Source organism: Ambystoma mexicanum, chromosome 13 (genome assembly GCF_040938575.1).
Source record: "Ambystoma mexicanum isolate Mex_15411 chromosome 13, UKY_AmexF1_1, whole genome shotgun sequence".
Lineage (NCBI taxonomy): Eukaryota > Metazoa > Chordata > Amphibia > Caudata > Ambystomatidae > Ambystoma > Ambystoma mexicanum.
The window spans coordinates 599,263,241-599,281,991 of NC_090938.1; the positions used below are offsets into that span (position 1 = coordinate 599,263,241).

The following is an 18,751-nucleotide window of genomic DNA, read 5'->3' on the forward strand; positions in this document are numbered from 1 at the left end:
TGAAAGACGGGGAAGATAACGGCCAATTCAGAGGCTGCATATGGCCTCTGGGTACATATGGCTGATATAACTAGAAGCCTCTATCGGCAGGTTGAAAGTTGGGGACAGGATCTGTTTTGATCGGATTTGAGATTGGAATGGCCCGAGGTAAGGAAATTGCGGGGAGGTGGTGTTAGCGGACACACTGCCTAGGCTACCCGAAGGTGGAGGAAGACCAAGACAAGGCTGCTTTGGGTCTGCCGTATTATCCGGAAATTCAGAGTAGATCAAAACAAGAAATGGACCATATATTACTGCAGGCACACTGATTACAATGGGAATGTGACCCTCCTGTGATCATTGGAAGGTAGGGCACTGCAACTCTACGCCCGGGGTGAATGAGGTCCGATCTGAGGTGGGTTGCTGCTGTGATACTTGAGCAGCGGAGAGAGGGACCTCTGCAGGAGCTCCCTGGGAATTCCCCTGTGGTTCCAAACTAAAGCTGGTTCTGGGCCATTAAAAAGCTTTGTTGGTGTTCCTACTGTGCACTGCCACTATCCCATCTTCATCGGCAGTGACAGAGTTTGCCTGAACTGGGTGCTATCTTGATCATACGGGTCCCAGTACTCGTCATTTGGGATATAGGGGGCCACCCTACAAACAGCCGGTGATATATCTGCCTACTCCGGGCTTCCTTAAGGATCCAGTAGATCCCCGGATACGGAGGAGGGAGCCCAGTCCAAAGATGTCAAAAATGCTGGTGAAGCAGAGGGGCATTTCTCAGATAACGTCAAAGCCTTAATGCAGAGTCAAGAGACCTCTAAGCGGAATCAAGTACAGGCTGCGGAACAGATCCACTCACCCCAGAGCCCACAGTCACAATCTGATGATGCACCTACGATGCAAACTGACTTGCAGTTTATCCGTTCAAAAATTAAGAAGGAAATTAAAGAAAGTACTGCAAATCTATCTAAATCTATTGCATAATTAGACAACCATGTGCCTGCAGCTGAAAGGGGACTGGATGAGGTGGAAACAACCCTCTGCGCACAGGGCAATAAGCAGGCAGAACTAACAGAGAAGATGTTTGGGCTCAAACAGCAACTGGAATATGTCTTGATGAAGCAGGAGGACGCTGAGAATAGGTTGAGAAGGAACAACATCAGGCTGAGAAGTATCCTAAAACATATTACAGATGCAGAGCTACTGGGCTATGTTCAAGATGTGTTTTGTCACATCTCAGAGATCCCAGATAAAGAGGTGATAGTCCTAGATGGGACTCATCGGGTATAATCCCTTTCAGCCGAATAGGAACCTACTACAGATGTACTGACACGGTGTGAGAAACGCAAAGTACTCTCATATCTACTCCCCAGGGATCTTCTGTTCAGGTGACCAGGGAAGGGCCATCGCTCTTGGATCCCGATCCTGGGGGTGGACTAGCGAGGGAGGATCACCTGGGTGGAGGGTCCTTAGGGATTGGAGAGAGGGTACCTGAAGGTGAGACATGGTATCTCCCTTTCACTAACACTGACTTATCAGACGCTCCCTCAGTCTTTATGGGATATTGACAGTCCTTTCTAGCGTTTCCCTGTAATCTTACTTCAGGTACTGAGACGAGGAAGAGAAACACTAAGAGTAATCCACACTTCCTATTGGAAACACCACTATAGTATTGGGATGAAGAAGAGGGAGCCTGAACACTACAGAGCTGAAGGTCAGACATGTCCCAGTAATTGGCTTTATTGGAGTCAGCCAAAATCAGCAAGAGATGTATAAAAAGAGAGAGGAAGCATAGTTTTTTTACACAGACTCTTGATTCGGACATATGGCCATACACTTTCCTTAGTTTCTTTAGGTAGGGCAATCCCCACGATAGCTATAGGACAAGTTAGGCATTACACCCATGCTGATACTTAATAAAGATTCCATTGTTGAATTTACACTCTGTTGTCTGTGTTATGTCTTGATACCATGCCTGTTTCACAACTGGTGCAGCTTTTTCAAATAAAGGGAGGATCATGGCTCAGGTGAGGAAACATAAAATTATACACTTCCAGGAAGCATCCATCCATCAAAATATGGCTCAAGAATCTGTGTGTGGTTACGAGCTGGCTTAGAGAAAAGAACGTTAGATATGGGTGGTCTTTCCCATGTAGGTTGAAGTTTGACTATCATAGGAAATCTTATAACATTTTAAAGGAACAAGAAGTATCGGATATCATGGGAAAGGATTATGGTTCCCCACCTTCTGGGGCATCTCCTGAGAGAGAAAGAAATGAACAAGCCAAAAGACTTCCAGGGAAAGAGGGATGGGAATATGGGCGCCCATACCCTAGAGGGAGAGGAAAAGGGGAACGTCTTCTGACTGTTACGTGAGAGGCCTGTGCCTGGTTATGAGACTTAACTAACACCACTCTTGGGGAGGGGGAATCTGCAGCTTCTGGAGGTCATTCAGGCGTTGCTGTGGATTTGATGTTCTGTTTTAATTTGAAGGTCACACCCTACGTAAGGAATTGGGAGGCTTGGACTAGTACATGAGGAAAGGATAAAGGTATACGATCAATTATGAGGGTTGGGATGTGGGGGGGATGGGTCGGGTGCAGGAAACTGACCGCATGACTCAAGGGATTCCACTTGGATCCTGTGGTGGGAGTATTATGTGTGATTTAAGTGTTGGTTTTATTCCTAGGGTATTTTGTGGGTTCCATGTAATAAAGTCGCCATAATAAATCCTGCAGTAAAAAAATGCAGAATTGTGTTCACTTAAAAAACAAAATTCACTTATATATGTGGGGGGAGACCCTCCCACAGCACCCCCAATACTCCCCATAACGTAAATACTTACCATTACTCACGCCCCATATATATATGTGTGTATGTGTGAAATAAGTGCATTTAAAAAAAAATAGAAAATCGATATTTTTTACCACAGGCTAATCTCTGCTAATTATTACTGGATACCATTTTGTTTGGGTTCTTTATTTTACGAAGTTAAAGGTCACCGAGGACTAAATGTTTGGCTTGGCCATTGGTTGTACTGGCTCACATTGGCCGTTATGAAGCGACATTTGAGGCTAATGAGGTCATTTAAAAGAGATGGCCACGTTAGTGTTCGGGACCCTGAATGTGCCGGGTCTAAATTTCCCTTCCAAAAGGCGCTTTATTTTGAGGAGGTTAGTGGAGATGAGGACCTAAATTGCTTTCCTTCAAGAACACATTTGTTGTCAGGTGATGAAATAAGAATGAGAAGTAACCCGTTCCCCAAACACTGCTTTGCATCCAGTGGCTATTAAAAAAGGGGGTGTTCAAGTTTAATGGGTAAAGAGCTGGGTTTCTGTAAAACAGTTCATTTAAAGAGACCCTGAGGAGAGTTTCTTTGCACTTAAGGGCAAAAAGAGGGGCAGCTGTATGCATGTGTCCCCTCTAATGCACCCAATGAACAGCAAGACCTCTTTCTTAAAATGCTTCTGGAGAAGCTGAGGGGTCTTTGTGAGCGCAGGTAGTCACTGGAGGAGACTTCAACTATGTAATGGACGCTTCCTGCCACAGCAAACAACAAGAGAAGCAAGCAGGATTTGACAGGACTTTTCAGGGAATTGGGCTTAATAGAAGCCTGGTGTTTTTTTAGAGAAGGGGAAAAGGATTATACGCATTTCTCAGCGGTGCATAAGTGCTTCTCTAGGATGAATATGATTATGGTGTAGGTAACGCTAGTGATACCGGTCGATATTGGCCTCTGTGACCTTCCAGATCGTTCCAGATTGTTGTGGATACAAGTAGATCGGTCTCCTGGGAGGGAAAGGAAACAATGAGGGCTTAATTAATTGGTTCTGTTGCATTTATCGGTTAGGGTGCATATAGAAGAGGTGATCTGAATTTACTTCCTGGAAAATGAGGTGGAGAATATGGATTGGAGGATCATATGAGATGCCGGGAAGGCAGTGATTAGAGGTGAATTTACAGGGAAAACATCAGCCTTCTTAATGACACAGGAATCATTGCGCAAGGAATTGGAGCAGGTAGTGGCAGAAGCTGAGCCGATCTCTGCGTACACGTAATAAGGTCCCGATGCAGTTGTAAGCACATCTAGCTGACTGCTCTGTTAAATTATTATTGCAGACAAGACATACCTATTAATTGAAAGGAAATAAATCTAACAATTTGTTTGCGGCCAAATTACGAAAGCAAAAGGGAAGAAATCATATATTAGAGTTCAAAAATGAGGGAGGAACTAGGCGGAGAGTAGAGGTAGACAAAGTAGCTATTTAAAAAAATATATATATTATTATACATATAGACATCAAAGGCTTTGTGCAAAACAAACAATTTATAATATATCACATAAGTAAAAACACTGTTTCGCAAACAAACCGTTGTATCAAAACAGGAAAACCGATCACCTCCTTATAATTGGCCAAACATTATTCAATCAATATTTTTTAAATCTTCATAATATCTACATAAAATCTAATCAAGTGATAAATCCGGCTAGCATAATTTCTTTTCATCAGGATGCAGCACTTCAGTGTCGGGATTACCTCAGTTACACTATTGGAAGGAATAGGACGAAATGACTGTGATTAATTTACCAACCCCACCAAAAGACCTAAAACACATACCACAAAAAGTTCGAACTACCAAAGGTTCGAGCTTTTCGTGGTATGTGTTTAGGTCTTTTGGTGGGTCGGTCTAAAAAAGAAAAAAGAAAAAGAAAAAAGAAAAAGGGTATGGGGGCTGCAGGGGTGTCCCCCGCAACACCCTGCTCACTATACTATACAATGTAGTGAGCGGGGTGTTACGCAGGACACCCACGCAATTCACCAGACTGAAAAAAAAGGCTGGGGCTGCGGGGTGTCCTCCGCAACACCCCGCTCACTACACTGTAGCGCAGCACACCCAACAGAAAAAGGGAAAAATAAAACAATCAAGGGCTGCGGGGGTGTCCTCTGCAACACCCCGCTCACTATAATATACAATATAGTGAGCGGGGCTGCAGGGGAAACCCCTGCAGCTGCCCAAAAAAAAAAAAGAAAAGGACCCTGCAGCACTGGTTCCCGATCACAGAAGTGAAAGGGAACCGACGCCACAGGGACACGGCGCGTTGGAAGGAAAGGTAACTAGGGAGGCGGGGGTATGTTGGGGGTGTGGGTGTGTTGTGGGTGGGGGTGTATGTTAGTATGGTTTTGGTGTTGATTTGTAATGGATGTTTGCATGGGAAATGTACAAACATTTTGTATTGCATACATTTCCCATGCAAACATTTCCGTTGCTGGTAATTTACCCGCGGACAAATCATGTAGATCCTATTGGAATAACCTGCATTATACGAGTTCTCAATACAGCTAGCCTCTCACATATACACAGTATATGTTCAATAGATTCAATTGTGTTTAATCCACATAAGCAACAGTTTCACACCTTGCGAAATATTTGCATAAGCGCTCCCACTGTTTCTAGCACTTCTGCACGATTACATTTGCATAGCAGGTAATAGCGTAAGCTTTCGCTGTTAATATAGGCCTCAGTGTATTTACCTCGATAGGGGCGATCTAACCAATAAGCTATAAAAGGGCCACTATTTACCTGCAACAGAAGTTTCACCATATCTCTTTCAAGGTAAAGATCTTCTATTTTTCCCTTGGAACAATCGTTTATTATCATCAATGAGCAGGGGACCTTAATCCCTGGATTTTCTCTTATCCAGTTCTATGTTTCTCAAACAAACATCCAAGTGTCTCCAAGTGTGTTTGGTTATCAATACTGCTAAAAGCATACATAAATGTACTCATGATGGTTCCATTATCAAGTCGATGCAATTTCTCATAAATCATCGCCAATTTATGTTCTACCACTCCTGTTATTTTGGGGTAAAGAAATAACAAAAATAACAAATTAGCTGTGAGGAGTCACTTCCTAGGCAGTTGGTGCAGAACGTGATGCTTAACCCTGATATCCAACTAGAATGTTTGCTGAGGGCGGGTTGCCTACGGTTGATGTGGAAGACAAGGAATTATTAGATGCGCCAATAACCTCGACAGAATTGGGTTGAGCAATGGATGCCTTGCTACATAAATAAACCCCCGGCCCGGATGGTTTGGGAAGTGGCTATTACATGACGTTTAAACCATGGTTGTTGTTGCCACTGACCAAATTGTTGAACATAATTCAAGAAAAGGGGGAGGTTTCACAGGATATGGTTTTTAACCTACGTCATTGTTGCCTAAATAAGGTGCTCAAGTTATCCTATCTAGCTTCTTAGCAGGGGAGCTAAAATGTATGCTAAAATATTCGCAATGTGACTAATAGTGGTATTACCTAAAATCATTCATCCAAATCAATCCAGATTCATACTGGGGCGTAATACAATAATATCAGGAGAGCTGCAAATCTGAAGTGTTCAGGGCTTATTGATGTCAGTGGTTGCGTTACATTCTAGGTGGGCATTTTACAGTGGGGCTATTTGAGGAATATATTGGAAATGTTTGGTTTTGGACCAGCTTCTATACGTTTAGTGTTGGCTAACTTTTAAATACTTACCATGTGTGAGAAACCTGAGGGTGTCTCACTGCCTAGACCAGGTGGGCAGGGCAAGGTCATCGCTTTTGGATCCAGACCCTGGGGGTGGACCAGTGCGAGAGGATCACCTGGGTGATGGGTCCTCTGGGTGCAGATTGGAGTGGGACATCCGAAGGTGAGACGCGGTATCCCTTCCTTTCTGGCGCATCCCTACCCAACATCCCCCCAGCCTTCATGGGATATTCCAAACTAAGTCCCATCCTACCCCAGCCCTTAAAGAGAAGAAGGCAAAAGCCTCATGGGAAAACAAAATGTATTTATCCACAACGACACATTTATTCCCCTCTTTCTAACAATAACTTTGCCTCCCCTTCTGAGGGACACTACAAATCCCATAATCCCTATTTTATTATGGATGGATCTCCTGCCAATTATTCAGCTGACCTCTTTTCAAAGTCTGCTAAACACTACATTTCCCAGAATCCCCTCCATTCAATCTATCCATCAAGTACTGGGAAGAAGAAGAGTCAAACAGGAGTAATGAAGATTACCCAAGGGAAGGTATACACATCAACCTTACCAACTCTATGGCAATGTGTTGATAATGAGGCCAGGCAAGGTCAGGCCTCCCTCTGCAATCATTCCCACCTGAAACCTGTTAAGCCTCCCAGTCAGTATAAAAGGCAGAGCACACAAGGACATTCTGTGCGAGCTTGGGATGTTGGAGGAAGTGCAGAAGCCAGGAGAGAAGAAGGACTGCAGTTAGAGAGACCCTGGAGGGTCTGGTGTAAGGAGGACTGCCAAACTACTGGGCCTGTGAGTACAGGGGAGGCTGCAGTATGGTGAGGGAGCTCTGACTCCAGGGAGCCAAACCAGGAGCAGCTGGGATTACCTGGCAGTGCCCAAACCAGAGCTCCTCCCCTGGGTGAGACAGAAAAGCCCAGGCCTTTAAGGGGTAGTTGGAAAGACTGTGAGCTCAGGTAAACATCCCATTAAGACCACCTGCAGCTCCCAAACCCGTCTGCATTCAATTTGGGGGAGCTAGTGAAGTGGGAGTGAAAAATACTGTTGCATTCTGGGACTTGAAGTCCAGAGACAATTATTTTTGCAAATCCAGAGGGGTCCAAGCCCCACTGAGGGAGACTGGTGTGCGAGGTAAAGCATTATTGAACTTTAAACTGAAAGATACAGAGTAGCAGAGTGGTCCGGTGAAAGGAGATTGCCCACTCATAAATCTCAGCAAAATGTTTGACGTCTTTTGTGAAGCAACAAGAATTGAATGAAAGAAACCAGATATAAGAAATTGAACTTTGAATCGTGAAACTATTAGGTCTGATCCCAGAAGAGAGAAAACATGGATGAGACGGTTGTCTTTTTTTCTGAGTTTGAAACTACGTGAACCATACTTAAGCAAATGTCGAAGTGATCATAATGAGGTACTTGGAGAAATCCTTGCACATTCAAAAGACTTCGACAGTGAAAGCAAGGTGAAGAGCGGCTTGAGCACGACTGAGGGGAGCCCAGAGAATGTGATTGAAGTTTGGGGAAGGGAACCCGTACAAGTGCTACGATTGAGAGGTCTGAGTCTGGCTGAGAGAGATCTATGTCAACTTTTAATACCTTGAGAGGTCCGAGCCCAATTGAGGCAGATCTGCGTGAACTTTTTATACCTTGAGAGGTCCGAGCCCGACAGAGGAAGACCTAAGTGAACTTTTGTTGAACTGTGAACGCACTTTTGGTGAGCTGAGATCGAGTGACAAAATCATGGAAGGCCAAGTAGGCCCTGGTCCACGGTTTGAACTGCAGAATCGTGCTCACTGTCCGAAGTGTCTCTCCAAACCACCATGTTCTACCTGACCCCGTACTATACAACATGGGGAAGGGAATTAGCTTTGGATAACATGGACATCAGGATATTTCTTTTGAAGACACTAACTTTCCTTTGCAAACATATTCCCTGTTATAACACTTTTTGTTGAATAAGAGATCGGGCAGGCATTAGGTTTTGTTAGTATAGGCCATTTTGATTTGAGTAGGACTGCATTTTAGTTTATTTTGATGGTTGAGAATACTTCCATCTTAGTTGTAGGGCAAGATAGGAGTTTTTCAACCCCATTGGAGACTTTAAAAAAGGTTTTGAATTTGCAGCTCTTGTGTCTGTCATACGTTTGATACCTTGCCTCCCTTACACATGACACTTAATATTAATGGATTTTTCTCTGCAACGATTTGCGTAAGGAGGGGTACTCGCCAGGGCTTCCGGCTGTCTCTGTTAATTTTCACTCTGGCCATGAAACCGATAGCTTGCGTTAGGAGGTGGGATGTTGGGGTTAAAGTTGTGAACTGTAAGTGGAGACACCATAAAATCGCACTATATGCAGATGATGTTTTGTTTTTCTTGCAGAATACTCGTCGGTCATTACAAAGGTCTATGGACATTTTGAAGAGCTTTGGGGAGGTTTCAGGATTTGTGATCAATTATTGAAAATCAAGAATATTTCATATCTCTGGACATGCAGAAACTGTCAAGGAATGGAGCCAGGAATATCTGCTTATTTGGGAAGCTGGGGGGCTTGCAGGAATTATCCTGGTTTGCTAGAATTACAGCTGTCAAGATGACGCTCCTACCCAGACTTCTGTGTGTACTTCGTTCACTCCTGATAAAGATCCCATTACTAATAGTTAAAAGGTTGCACAAAGAGAGTCTTTCGTTTATTTAGAATAGGAAATAACTGGGTTTCCAAGCTAGTTCTTACCGTCCCACTTTGCTAGGTGGGTTAGGGATTCTGGCGGTCAGGAGATATTTAATAACTGCACAGATTGCTCCTATGTTGGATTGTTCATTTCAACCCGAAAGTAAAGGCTAGTGCGAGGTGGAACAAGGGTTACATCCATTCCCCCTAAAATGCCTCTCATTCTCAGGGGATTCTTCTAGAGAAGCGTGAGGCCTATTGTTAGAGACCACTAAATGTTCATTGGTGTACTGGAATCAGGCATTGAAAACAAAAGGTTTGAAACCAGGCTTGGGTCCCTTTATAAATGGTTAGTTACAATTCAGAGTTTGGACCAGGGATTCGCAATCGTTTTTGGACAGGTTGGAGAGGTCAAGACACTCTCATGTTGACAGATTTCTATAAGGACTGCCCCTTTCGTTTGAAGACTGTAAAAGTAAATTTCAGTTGGGTGAAGTTGAATGGTTTTGGTATACCCAACTTAGATATTGGATCACTCATAGGGAGGTAAAAGCATCAGGGATTAGATCACTGACAGGAAGAGAGCTCACATTGAAGGAAGGGGTCGAAAGTAAAGTAGTTTTGAGAGTTTATCCCCTGTTGGACAATACCACACCAGGGGATAGGATGGCTTAAATGGAAAGATGGGAAAGAGAATTGGGGGTTACAATATCGGAGGAAGAATGGGGCCAAATATGGAAAAGGGCGCAGAAGGCATCCAAATGCATTATGATTAAGGAATCGACATACAAGATACGTTTCGGTTGGTATCTCACCCCCAACTAATTCGTAAGATAGCGAATAAGTCTCTGTCTCTATGGTGGACAAAGTGCGGGGGTAAGGGGACTTAAGTCACATGTGGTGGTTCTTCTCTAAGGCGCAGGTTTTTTGGAAGGCAATTCTGGGTCACATTAAACAAATTACAGGGGTATAGCCACATATGGACCCGATATTTACGGTTTTGGGGGCCGTGGCAGAAGGGAGTCATGCTGCAAATGGTAGGCAAGCAGTATTTCTTACACACTGATTGACAGCAGCAACATTAGTTCTTGACCAATTTTGGAAATCTGCAGAGGGCCCAATTGTTCCTTTATGGTGGGTGAAAATCTGGGGGGTTATTGCCTTGGAGAAAGTTAGCGCCCTAGTTAATGGTAGTTATCATACATTTCTGAAAGTATGGGCACCCTTTTACGAATTGGTGAAGAAGAGAGAACACCACTTTTACAGGCCAATGCCGTTGAGGAATTTCTCAAGACTATGATAATGCGGACCTTATATGTTGGGTTTTCTTAGGTTTATTTAATATAACAATAGGTAATGGGAAGATGGGGTGGATCATTTAGAATAGTTGCCTTAGGCGGGGGAGGAATGTTTGAGAATTGTGGGCCAGTGTCAAGTCACCAAGGTTGGGCTGTTCATATACTGGTTTTAGATTGTAAAATTCTGGGAATGTTGTGGAATTCAATTACATCAATAGTAAATTATTGTTATGAAAGATCTTGTATAAACTGTTATGTATATATGTAATTCCCGGAAAATAAATAAAGCTTTCTACAACAACAAAAAATACATAAAAACTAGAAATGTAACATATAGAATCAGAAATTACAATGCACGGAAATCACAACTTTAAATTCATCCCTGCAATTTGGTAATAAAAACGCAACTCAGATATGTTTATTTCTTGGTTTTAATTCAGGGATAATTGTTTTTTCAATATCGTTGCAGCCTCAACAATTTACATCTCAGTTGATTTGGCATCTTCGACTGTTTCCTAATCACGGCTTAAATGCTAATTGGAATGATGGATTGTATTTCTTCATTTAGGCCATACAATTCTCTCCACTTTCCTTTTATGAGGCTATACAATTCTCTCCACTTTCCTTTTATGAGGCTAATGGACATCGCATTGATACACTTAATGGACTGCTACTGCAGAGAGACAACAGTGGTATGCAGAAGGGTTCTATGTTGTTTTATCGACATGAGTTCCTTCAAAGTAATTTACTATGAAGGAATTATGCCAAAAAACTCATCACATTTTCCTTTTTTTAATTTGGGGGGGTTCCACCCCCCAAACCCCACCTTTCCCTACACTAGTACCCCAGGTCCCTCCCCATCCCTTTTAACCCCTTAACCCCACCCCTTATATATTTCAATGTGTTTTTTCTGCATAATTACTTCGAAGGAATGTCTGTCGGCAAAACGACGGGCTACCACGCCAAAGACATTCAAAGTTATTGACAGCCATTAGAAGAAAAGGTGGAGTGCGAATAAAATACCAAAAACATTATTCAAAGAAACATAATACCATAGCCATTTAATAGTTGTCAAACCATAAACCATACAAATAAGGAGGAAGGGGGATAATGATAACATTAAACAAATAAACTTTATAGAATAGGAGCGACCTGGTAAAGAATGGAGAAAGAAACATGAATTCAAAGTCAATTGGATCCAAATGGCCCCATGTTAATCTAAAACCAGGCATTAGTGACACCTCAGCAGTGTTAGCTTGCAATTTGGCACTCAGTAAGTACATCAGCAGAAAGCCGTGACCAGAAGTTATGAGAGTGGATATAAGCAGTCACGATACCTGACTGAGCCCACACAACACTGCTTCTAATACAGTTAGACCAAGGATGCCACAATGCAACAACATTTCTGTAAATTACTAAGGGCAGATTTAAATAATTAATAAGGTTCAATATTCTTTAAAATAATGTATGGAGTAGATGGTGGCAGTAGGATATGAGCAGTCAAATTCCTTAGGAGTTCATTTTATTTTGAGTTGAAATTCCTTAAGAGATTATTTTGTGTATGTATTTTGTTAGAGGACTATACAGGGCTAAGCTATGGAACTTTTGTCGGGAGAGGATGTGGGCATGATAGATTGAGGTGATCTTATGCTCTGACGGGGACAGCAGAAAGGATCTCTTAAAGCCATGAAGGGTCTCTGTTCCTAAAACAGGAAGGATAGTGACTGAATGGGACAGGTGTGTCTTTGTGTAGTCAATTTCTTGCTGAGCTTGACCTCACTTCTTGTCACAGACTGAGGCTACCTTTCTAACTAGATGAGATTAATCATTTGTGATGCGAGAGAGCATCTGGACTTAAAGCAGCTACTGATTACCTGCAAAATCCTACATCCAATCAGCTCACATATGTTAATGCTAAGAAGATGCTCCATGCAAGGCCTTCCTCTCACCCACACTGTTTATGCCTTGTCATCTTTCAAAGCGAACACAAATTTATGCATGGCCCGAACATACTCCGAGCCGTTGGTGCAGGAGAGTTTCAGCTTCATCAGGGGCATGAAGAACTGGGTGGTGAAATACCTCAGGGAGGGGCAGGGGGCACGGATGGCATCCATGAAGACCTGGAGAAGAGACACCAAACACAGAACAGAATGTTTACTGCTTGGCGAGAAATGCCAAGGATATGAAATTGCATCCAACCTAATGTCTACAAATGCAAATACGAACAGTTATTTATAATGGATCAATGTGATTGCATTGTTATTAACAGAAATATTTGCACATGTAAAATATTCTTGTGTAATGATAGCTTAAAGTTAGGAAAAATCCTAATGTTTGGTATGGATACTAGCCAAAGACACGGCCACCCACCCATGTACATCTGCTATCATGCACTACTCTAAACATTGCACAACACCTCTGCCATTAGAATGCTGCTATCCCCCATGATTCAATGTGGGATAGTTGCACACATAATGGCTCTCCCGCTCTCGCATACTCTCCCGACCACCTCCGAGCATCCATACACCACTTGCACAACTCCAAGACACATTGAACAACACCCCTGCCATTAGAATGTAGCTATCCCCCACAATAGAAATTCGGTCTAGCTGCAAGATTCTCCTGCTCTTGCATACTCTCCAGACCACCTCCCAGAACCCATACACCACTTGCACAACTCCAAGACACATTGCACAACACCCCTGCCATTAGAATGCAGCTATCCCCCACAATAGAAATTCGGTCTAGCTGCAAGATTCTCCTGCTCTTGCATACTCTCCAGACCACCTCCCAGAACCCATACACCACTTGTACAACTCCAAGACACATTGCACAACACCCCTGCCATTAGAATGCAGCTATCCCCCACAATAGAAATTCGGTTTAGCTGCAAGATTCTCCTGCTCTTGCATACTCTCCAGACCACCTCCCAGAACCTATACACCACTTGCACAAATCCAAGACACATTGCACAACACCCCTGCCATTAGAATGCAGCTATCCCCCACAATAGAAATTCGGTCTAGCTGCAAGATTCTCCTGCTCTTGCATACTCTCCAGACCACCTCCCAGAACCCATACACCACTTGCACAACTCTAAGACACATTGCACAACACCCCTGCCATTAGAATGCAGCTATCCCCCTAGCTGCAAGATTCTCCTGCTCTTGCAAACTCTCCAGACCACCTCCCAGAACCCATAGACCACTTGCACAACTCTAAGACACATTTCACAACACCCCTGCCATTAGAATGCAGCTATCCCCCTAGCTGCAAGATTCTCCTGCTCTTGCATACTCTCCAGACCACCTCCCAGAACCCAAACACCACTTGCACAATTCCAAGACACATTGCACAACACCCCTGCCATTAGAATGCAGCTATCCCCCACAATAGAAATTCGGTTTAGCTGCAAGATTCTCCTGCTCTTGCATACTCTCCAGACCACCTCCCAGAACCCATACACCACTTGCACAATTCCAAGACACATTGCACAACACCCCTGCCCTTAGAATGCAGCTATCCCCCACAATAGAAATTCTGTATAGCTGCCCACATAATGACTGTCCTGCTCTTGCATACTCTCCAGACTACCTCTCTGCACCCATCCACATGTCGACTTGATATAGGTAACTAGCAGGGACTTGGCCACCCCTACCTACCTTCACATTGGCTAAAATGCTCACATGCATTCTATAATTCTGACACATTTCCCATACTTGGACTTCTGTCCCCCAAAGGCGTTCAACCTACAGCGCATTGGGACCACAAATGGTGAAAGGTCCTATAAACTGACAATTACATTACATTAGTTCATGTATCTTTCCAAGCTCTCAAATCCCGGGTTGTCTTAATACTATTTGATTATAATTTGCGGCCCATGTAATGGAGAAAAGGGGAATAGCTGGGCTTGAGAGATGTTTGAGGCCATCAAGAATATTACTGAAAAGGTTCTTACGGGATGTTATTAGAATAGAATAGGCAATTTCAGCAAACAACCCATACACTGGGATGCTATTGTAATGGGAGATCGCTTTTCAGGTGTGGAACTACATTAAAACCGGTATACTGTTTAAACAATGTTAGGCAGTAATTCTGCGGTTAATTCACAGAAAACAAATTACTGTTACCGCCACTTGGTCAAGTGGAATTTCTGGCTCATTACAAGTGGTGGTAGTGGTGTAATTCCCCATTTATTTTGGGTCCATTGGACCCAATGGGACTTTTTTGTGGAATTACTGCAGTGGAATTTCCACTGCGGTTATTCTGCCAATTCTGCCGATTTGTTGGTCTTGAGTAGGAAGATTTACCTCCAGGGTTTTGCCGGACGTAAATCCTCCACTCAATGCCAACCGCCAATTTTACCACTTACCACCCAACTCGTAATGAGCCCCACGATGCTCAACAAAAGACACTTGAGCTACCGATGACTGAAGCGAGTTGCATAATACTGTTCTTCACCTTCTGCACTGCCTAACTTTCATTTCTCTTCCTCCCCATCCTTTCCACCTTCTTCACCCCCGCGCCTGCAAGTAAGTTCACAGTAGAGATGTGCTCATGTACAAGAGACATGTGCAGGGAGTGGCCTGGGTGGCACGTGCTACCCCTGGAATCTGATTGGCCACCCCAGTTGCCACCCCATTATCCTAAACTATGATCATTATCTGTGTGTGTGCTCGTACCTCATGCCACCCCTGCATAAGACAGTGGCCGACTTGGGCCACCCCGGTCAAAAAAGTCTGTACAGACCACTGTCAGCTACGCAACAGAGAGTAAAACCTAGTCAGGTTTCCAAAAACATCCACTATAAATAAGTCTAAGAAAACTGTATAACTAAGAGAAAGTCCACTTAGATTTACCCCTCTCAAAAAGCACCGGGCATGCCTTTGCTTTAAGTGGCTTAATTTGGAGTAATGCCCAATTTCTGGGGTATTAATGACCCTAACGTTGAATGGTGAGAATCCTGCCGCCGTGAAACGCGAAGTTTTCCGAAGTATGTGTCGGTGAATGAGTCAGAGCGACTGAGGACACGGCGGCTGGCGCCATGTTGGCATGAATGGTGAGTGCTGGCACGGTTTGTGGCCCATACAGGTAGGGTGGGATTTAGGGAGCAAGAAGGGTATTGGAGAGGCAAAGATGCGGACAGAATTTGTGCTCATTTTTGAGGGATAGCAATGTAAGTAGGACAGCAGTTGTTCACACCACTTCTTTCCCGTTTAAAGAACCTGTCCACAAGGGTCAGAAAAGACCCTCCTTTGCGTTGACCATGCCACCATGCCTTTTCCAGAGAGGCTGATGTGTTGCTTTTTCATGCCTTTGAAAGCACTTTCTATTTGTGAATCAAGAGGCACTTAACACCATCTCCACCCCCTTGGTGTGTACACTTGCACACAGTGGGGGGGGGGGGAAGCATCCGACTTTTGTAGTCTATAATGCACAGATTGGGATGCCTGTGTCAATATGGCAGAACTGTTTGCCCTGCTGTTGTGGGGGAAGAACTTGCACATCTTTGTGTCAAATAGGGGTAGTCAACAGGCTGATAATGCACTTTTATATCGGCTGATCCTTAAAGAAACCAGAAACCTGACTGGCTTTGACTATCGTATGGGCTGGTGACCACAGTCTTCATTCCTAGTGTCCTGTAAAACTCTCCAAGCTAGAAACAAAGTTAGTGGTCATGGAAGAAAAGTAATTAAGCCCTTGCCCGGAATGAGTGTCATTTTTCGACCTCCCCTGATGTTTGGCGGAGATACCAAAGAGGGAAGGGTACAATGTCCTTTCATCGCGGGATGTTTTTTCACAGGTTTTTTTACGTAAAAAATCATCGAATCTTTTTGGGGGGGTTAGAAAAATATATATATTGGGTGTGGGTGTTCGGGAATATATCAAAAAAATTGAAGGGGGTCGGGGGATTGGTGGGGGAACCCCCCAAAAATAAAATAAATAAATCTGATGAGTTTTTTTGTAAAACAAATCTGCTGTAAAAAACCCTGCGAAAAAACATTGCGCGATGAAATGACATGGAACGGAGGGAAGGCTCCTTCATCTGTCATTACCTGTAAAACATCCTCTGTGTCTTGGGCCACATCTTGGAAGATAGTCTGGCAGTGCTGCCGGTACTTGTCATACAGGTCTCTGGTCTCTGGATCCACGCCCTCGAGAGTGATGTCTTCTCGGTCGGAGCACTGCACATTGTTCAGGAAGTTGGTGTTCACAGGCCCACACTCTATCAGGCTCACACTGGGTAGCAAGAGAGAAGCACAACATTAAATCCATTTCCAGGGCATGCAAGGCACAGCCATCCATTCTGTTATCCACAACTTGCACGTGACAGGTGATGGAAGATCGGGGTTATGCTCATTTGTTTTAACTCTGCACATTGTGCCTTCGGCATTAAACATTTTGGGAGTGTTATTAAGAATGTCATCTTCGAGACCAGCATGAGGAAACTTAATTATTTGTTGTTTTATGACGAAGAAAAATGTGTTAGGTGGAAAGGATATTGAGGGAGGATTCTGCATTGATCTGAAGATGAATACGAGAAGTTTAGGTGTATTTTTATTTGGGAAATCATTTCCCTTCCCTCAATATGGGTGGCATGTATTTAGATACAGTTGCACTATCAACCGATATATCAAAGAAGTCCTTTCATAGAATTTGCAGGACTCACTAGGAACCCTGCAGCTCAGAAGGTATTGCCGGGATATCAGGCGGCAGAAACAGTAGCTGCATTTGCCAGTATGATATGATATGATAGTTTATTTATATAGTGCCTTCAAGGCAAGGGAGGGAACAAGGGAACATACAATGACATTCTTACAGGCCATGAACAGTAAGGATGTGAAATTAGGACGTGAAATTAACTATCGTACTCGGCCTGACATTTCAGATAGTGCAAGAGCTAAGACATAGATAATGAAGGGAGGGGGAGAGTGGGAAGGAAATGGAAACAGACAGGCGACTACTGTACTGGGCCTGACAACATTTCTGGTAGTGCTGGAGGTTGGGGGAGGAACAAAAACAAGGGGAGAGGGGAGGAGACAGACAAGGTTACTATCATACTAGGTCCAGGGACAATTCTGATAGAGTAAGTGCATAGAAGAAAGTAAGGGGAGGAGATAGGAAAAGTGAAAATGTTCTTCTGCCAGGTTACCGGCAAATCTAAAATGAGGCCCAAAGTGTTTACCAAGCCTGCTCAGTGGGTCTCCAGCTCATACCTCAAATGGCAGAAGAACCCAGCACAGCACAACACAAGGAGGGTTAGGCGAGTAAAACATACAACCAAAATGTCACACAGGCCAGTTATAGGCTTGGTTCAGACCCATGAGCCCAAAGTAGCCCCAGGTGCACAGAGACGACATCCAATCTCAGCCCCGTCACCAAATTACAAGCTATAAGTACAGAGCCTCACTGAAAGTCCCAGCTTTAGTGAGGAGGGAATACAGTATAAACACGGTATTACCCCATTACATCACAGACCATCACTGCGAATCCCATAACATTGGATTTTTTCTAACCGAAGTTCAGCACATATAAATATGTGGTGGGGGGTTGGGTTAAGGTGATAATAAATGTGGAAGCGATATGGGCAGGAGGTTTGCCTTAGGTTCTCACTCGCATATATATGCAATGAAATAGGATAGAAGAAAAGAAATCGATGTTATGGGATTTGCAGCCATTTTTTCGATGTTTTCAGTTGGAGTTTGGGTCAGTGCGGAGAGCCTAGTTAAAGTGTGGGGGTGGGGAGTGAGACATTTCCATTTGGCGTGGATTGGTGCTTCCCCCAAGCGTGTCGGTTGTGCACTGTGCCCCCGCTTTCCTGTTGCGGGTAGTGGGGGCTCACAGGGAAGTTTGCGCATTGTTGGGAACGCTGTGGGAGGGGAAGTGGTGACGCGAGGACCGGATTGCGGTCTGACTTTGGTGCCTGAACAGAAACGTATGTTTTGTTTGGGTGGGTAAATAGGGAGATGCGTACTTTCATTGGCGATAGCTGCAGCTTTGCAACAATGTTGTGCTGCTTTGCGGCTCTGTTGGAGCTGTGAGGAATGTGTTCCATTCCTTTGTCATGGTCATTATGGTAGCGGAGAAGCACTGAACTAGTGGATTTGGGGCAGTTGAAGGTTGACTGCAGCATGCGGTGTGCGGCACTGTGATGGCAACACAGGACAATTGCCTTCATTTGGTGAGGCTACACTCGAAGTTGCTCCTGTATAAAGCTGAGACGTGCACGATGATGAGCTTGCGGGAGAAATGCAATGGTGA

General features: G+C 43.9%; 1 protein-coding gene across 3 annotated transcripts in view; it reads right to left on the reverse strand.

Annotated features, from left to right (window-relative positions):
- Positions 1-10,906: 10,906 nt before the first annotated feature.
- The window catches only part of HSD17B1 (hydroxysteroid 17-beta dehydrogenase 1), a 165,412-nt gene continuing 157,567 nt past the window's right edge, over positions 10,907-18,751 (reverse strand). For 2 of the 3 annotated variants that reach the window (XM_069634433.1, XM_069634434.1), the window contains 2 exons: positions 16,546-16,729; positions 11,374-12,609 (listed from right to left, as the gene is read on the reverse strand). In XM_069634433.1, coding sequence (XP_069490534.1) covers positions 12,448-12,609; positions 16,546-16,729 — 346 coding nt within the window. In that variant the 3' untranslated portion in view covers positions 11,374-12,447. Of the gene's footprint in view, positions 12,610-16,545; positions 16,730-18,751 lie in introns of all 3 variants that reach the window. The other variant, XM_069634432.1, reaches the window with a different exon arrangement.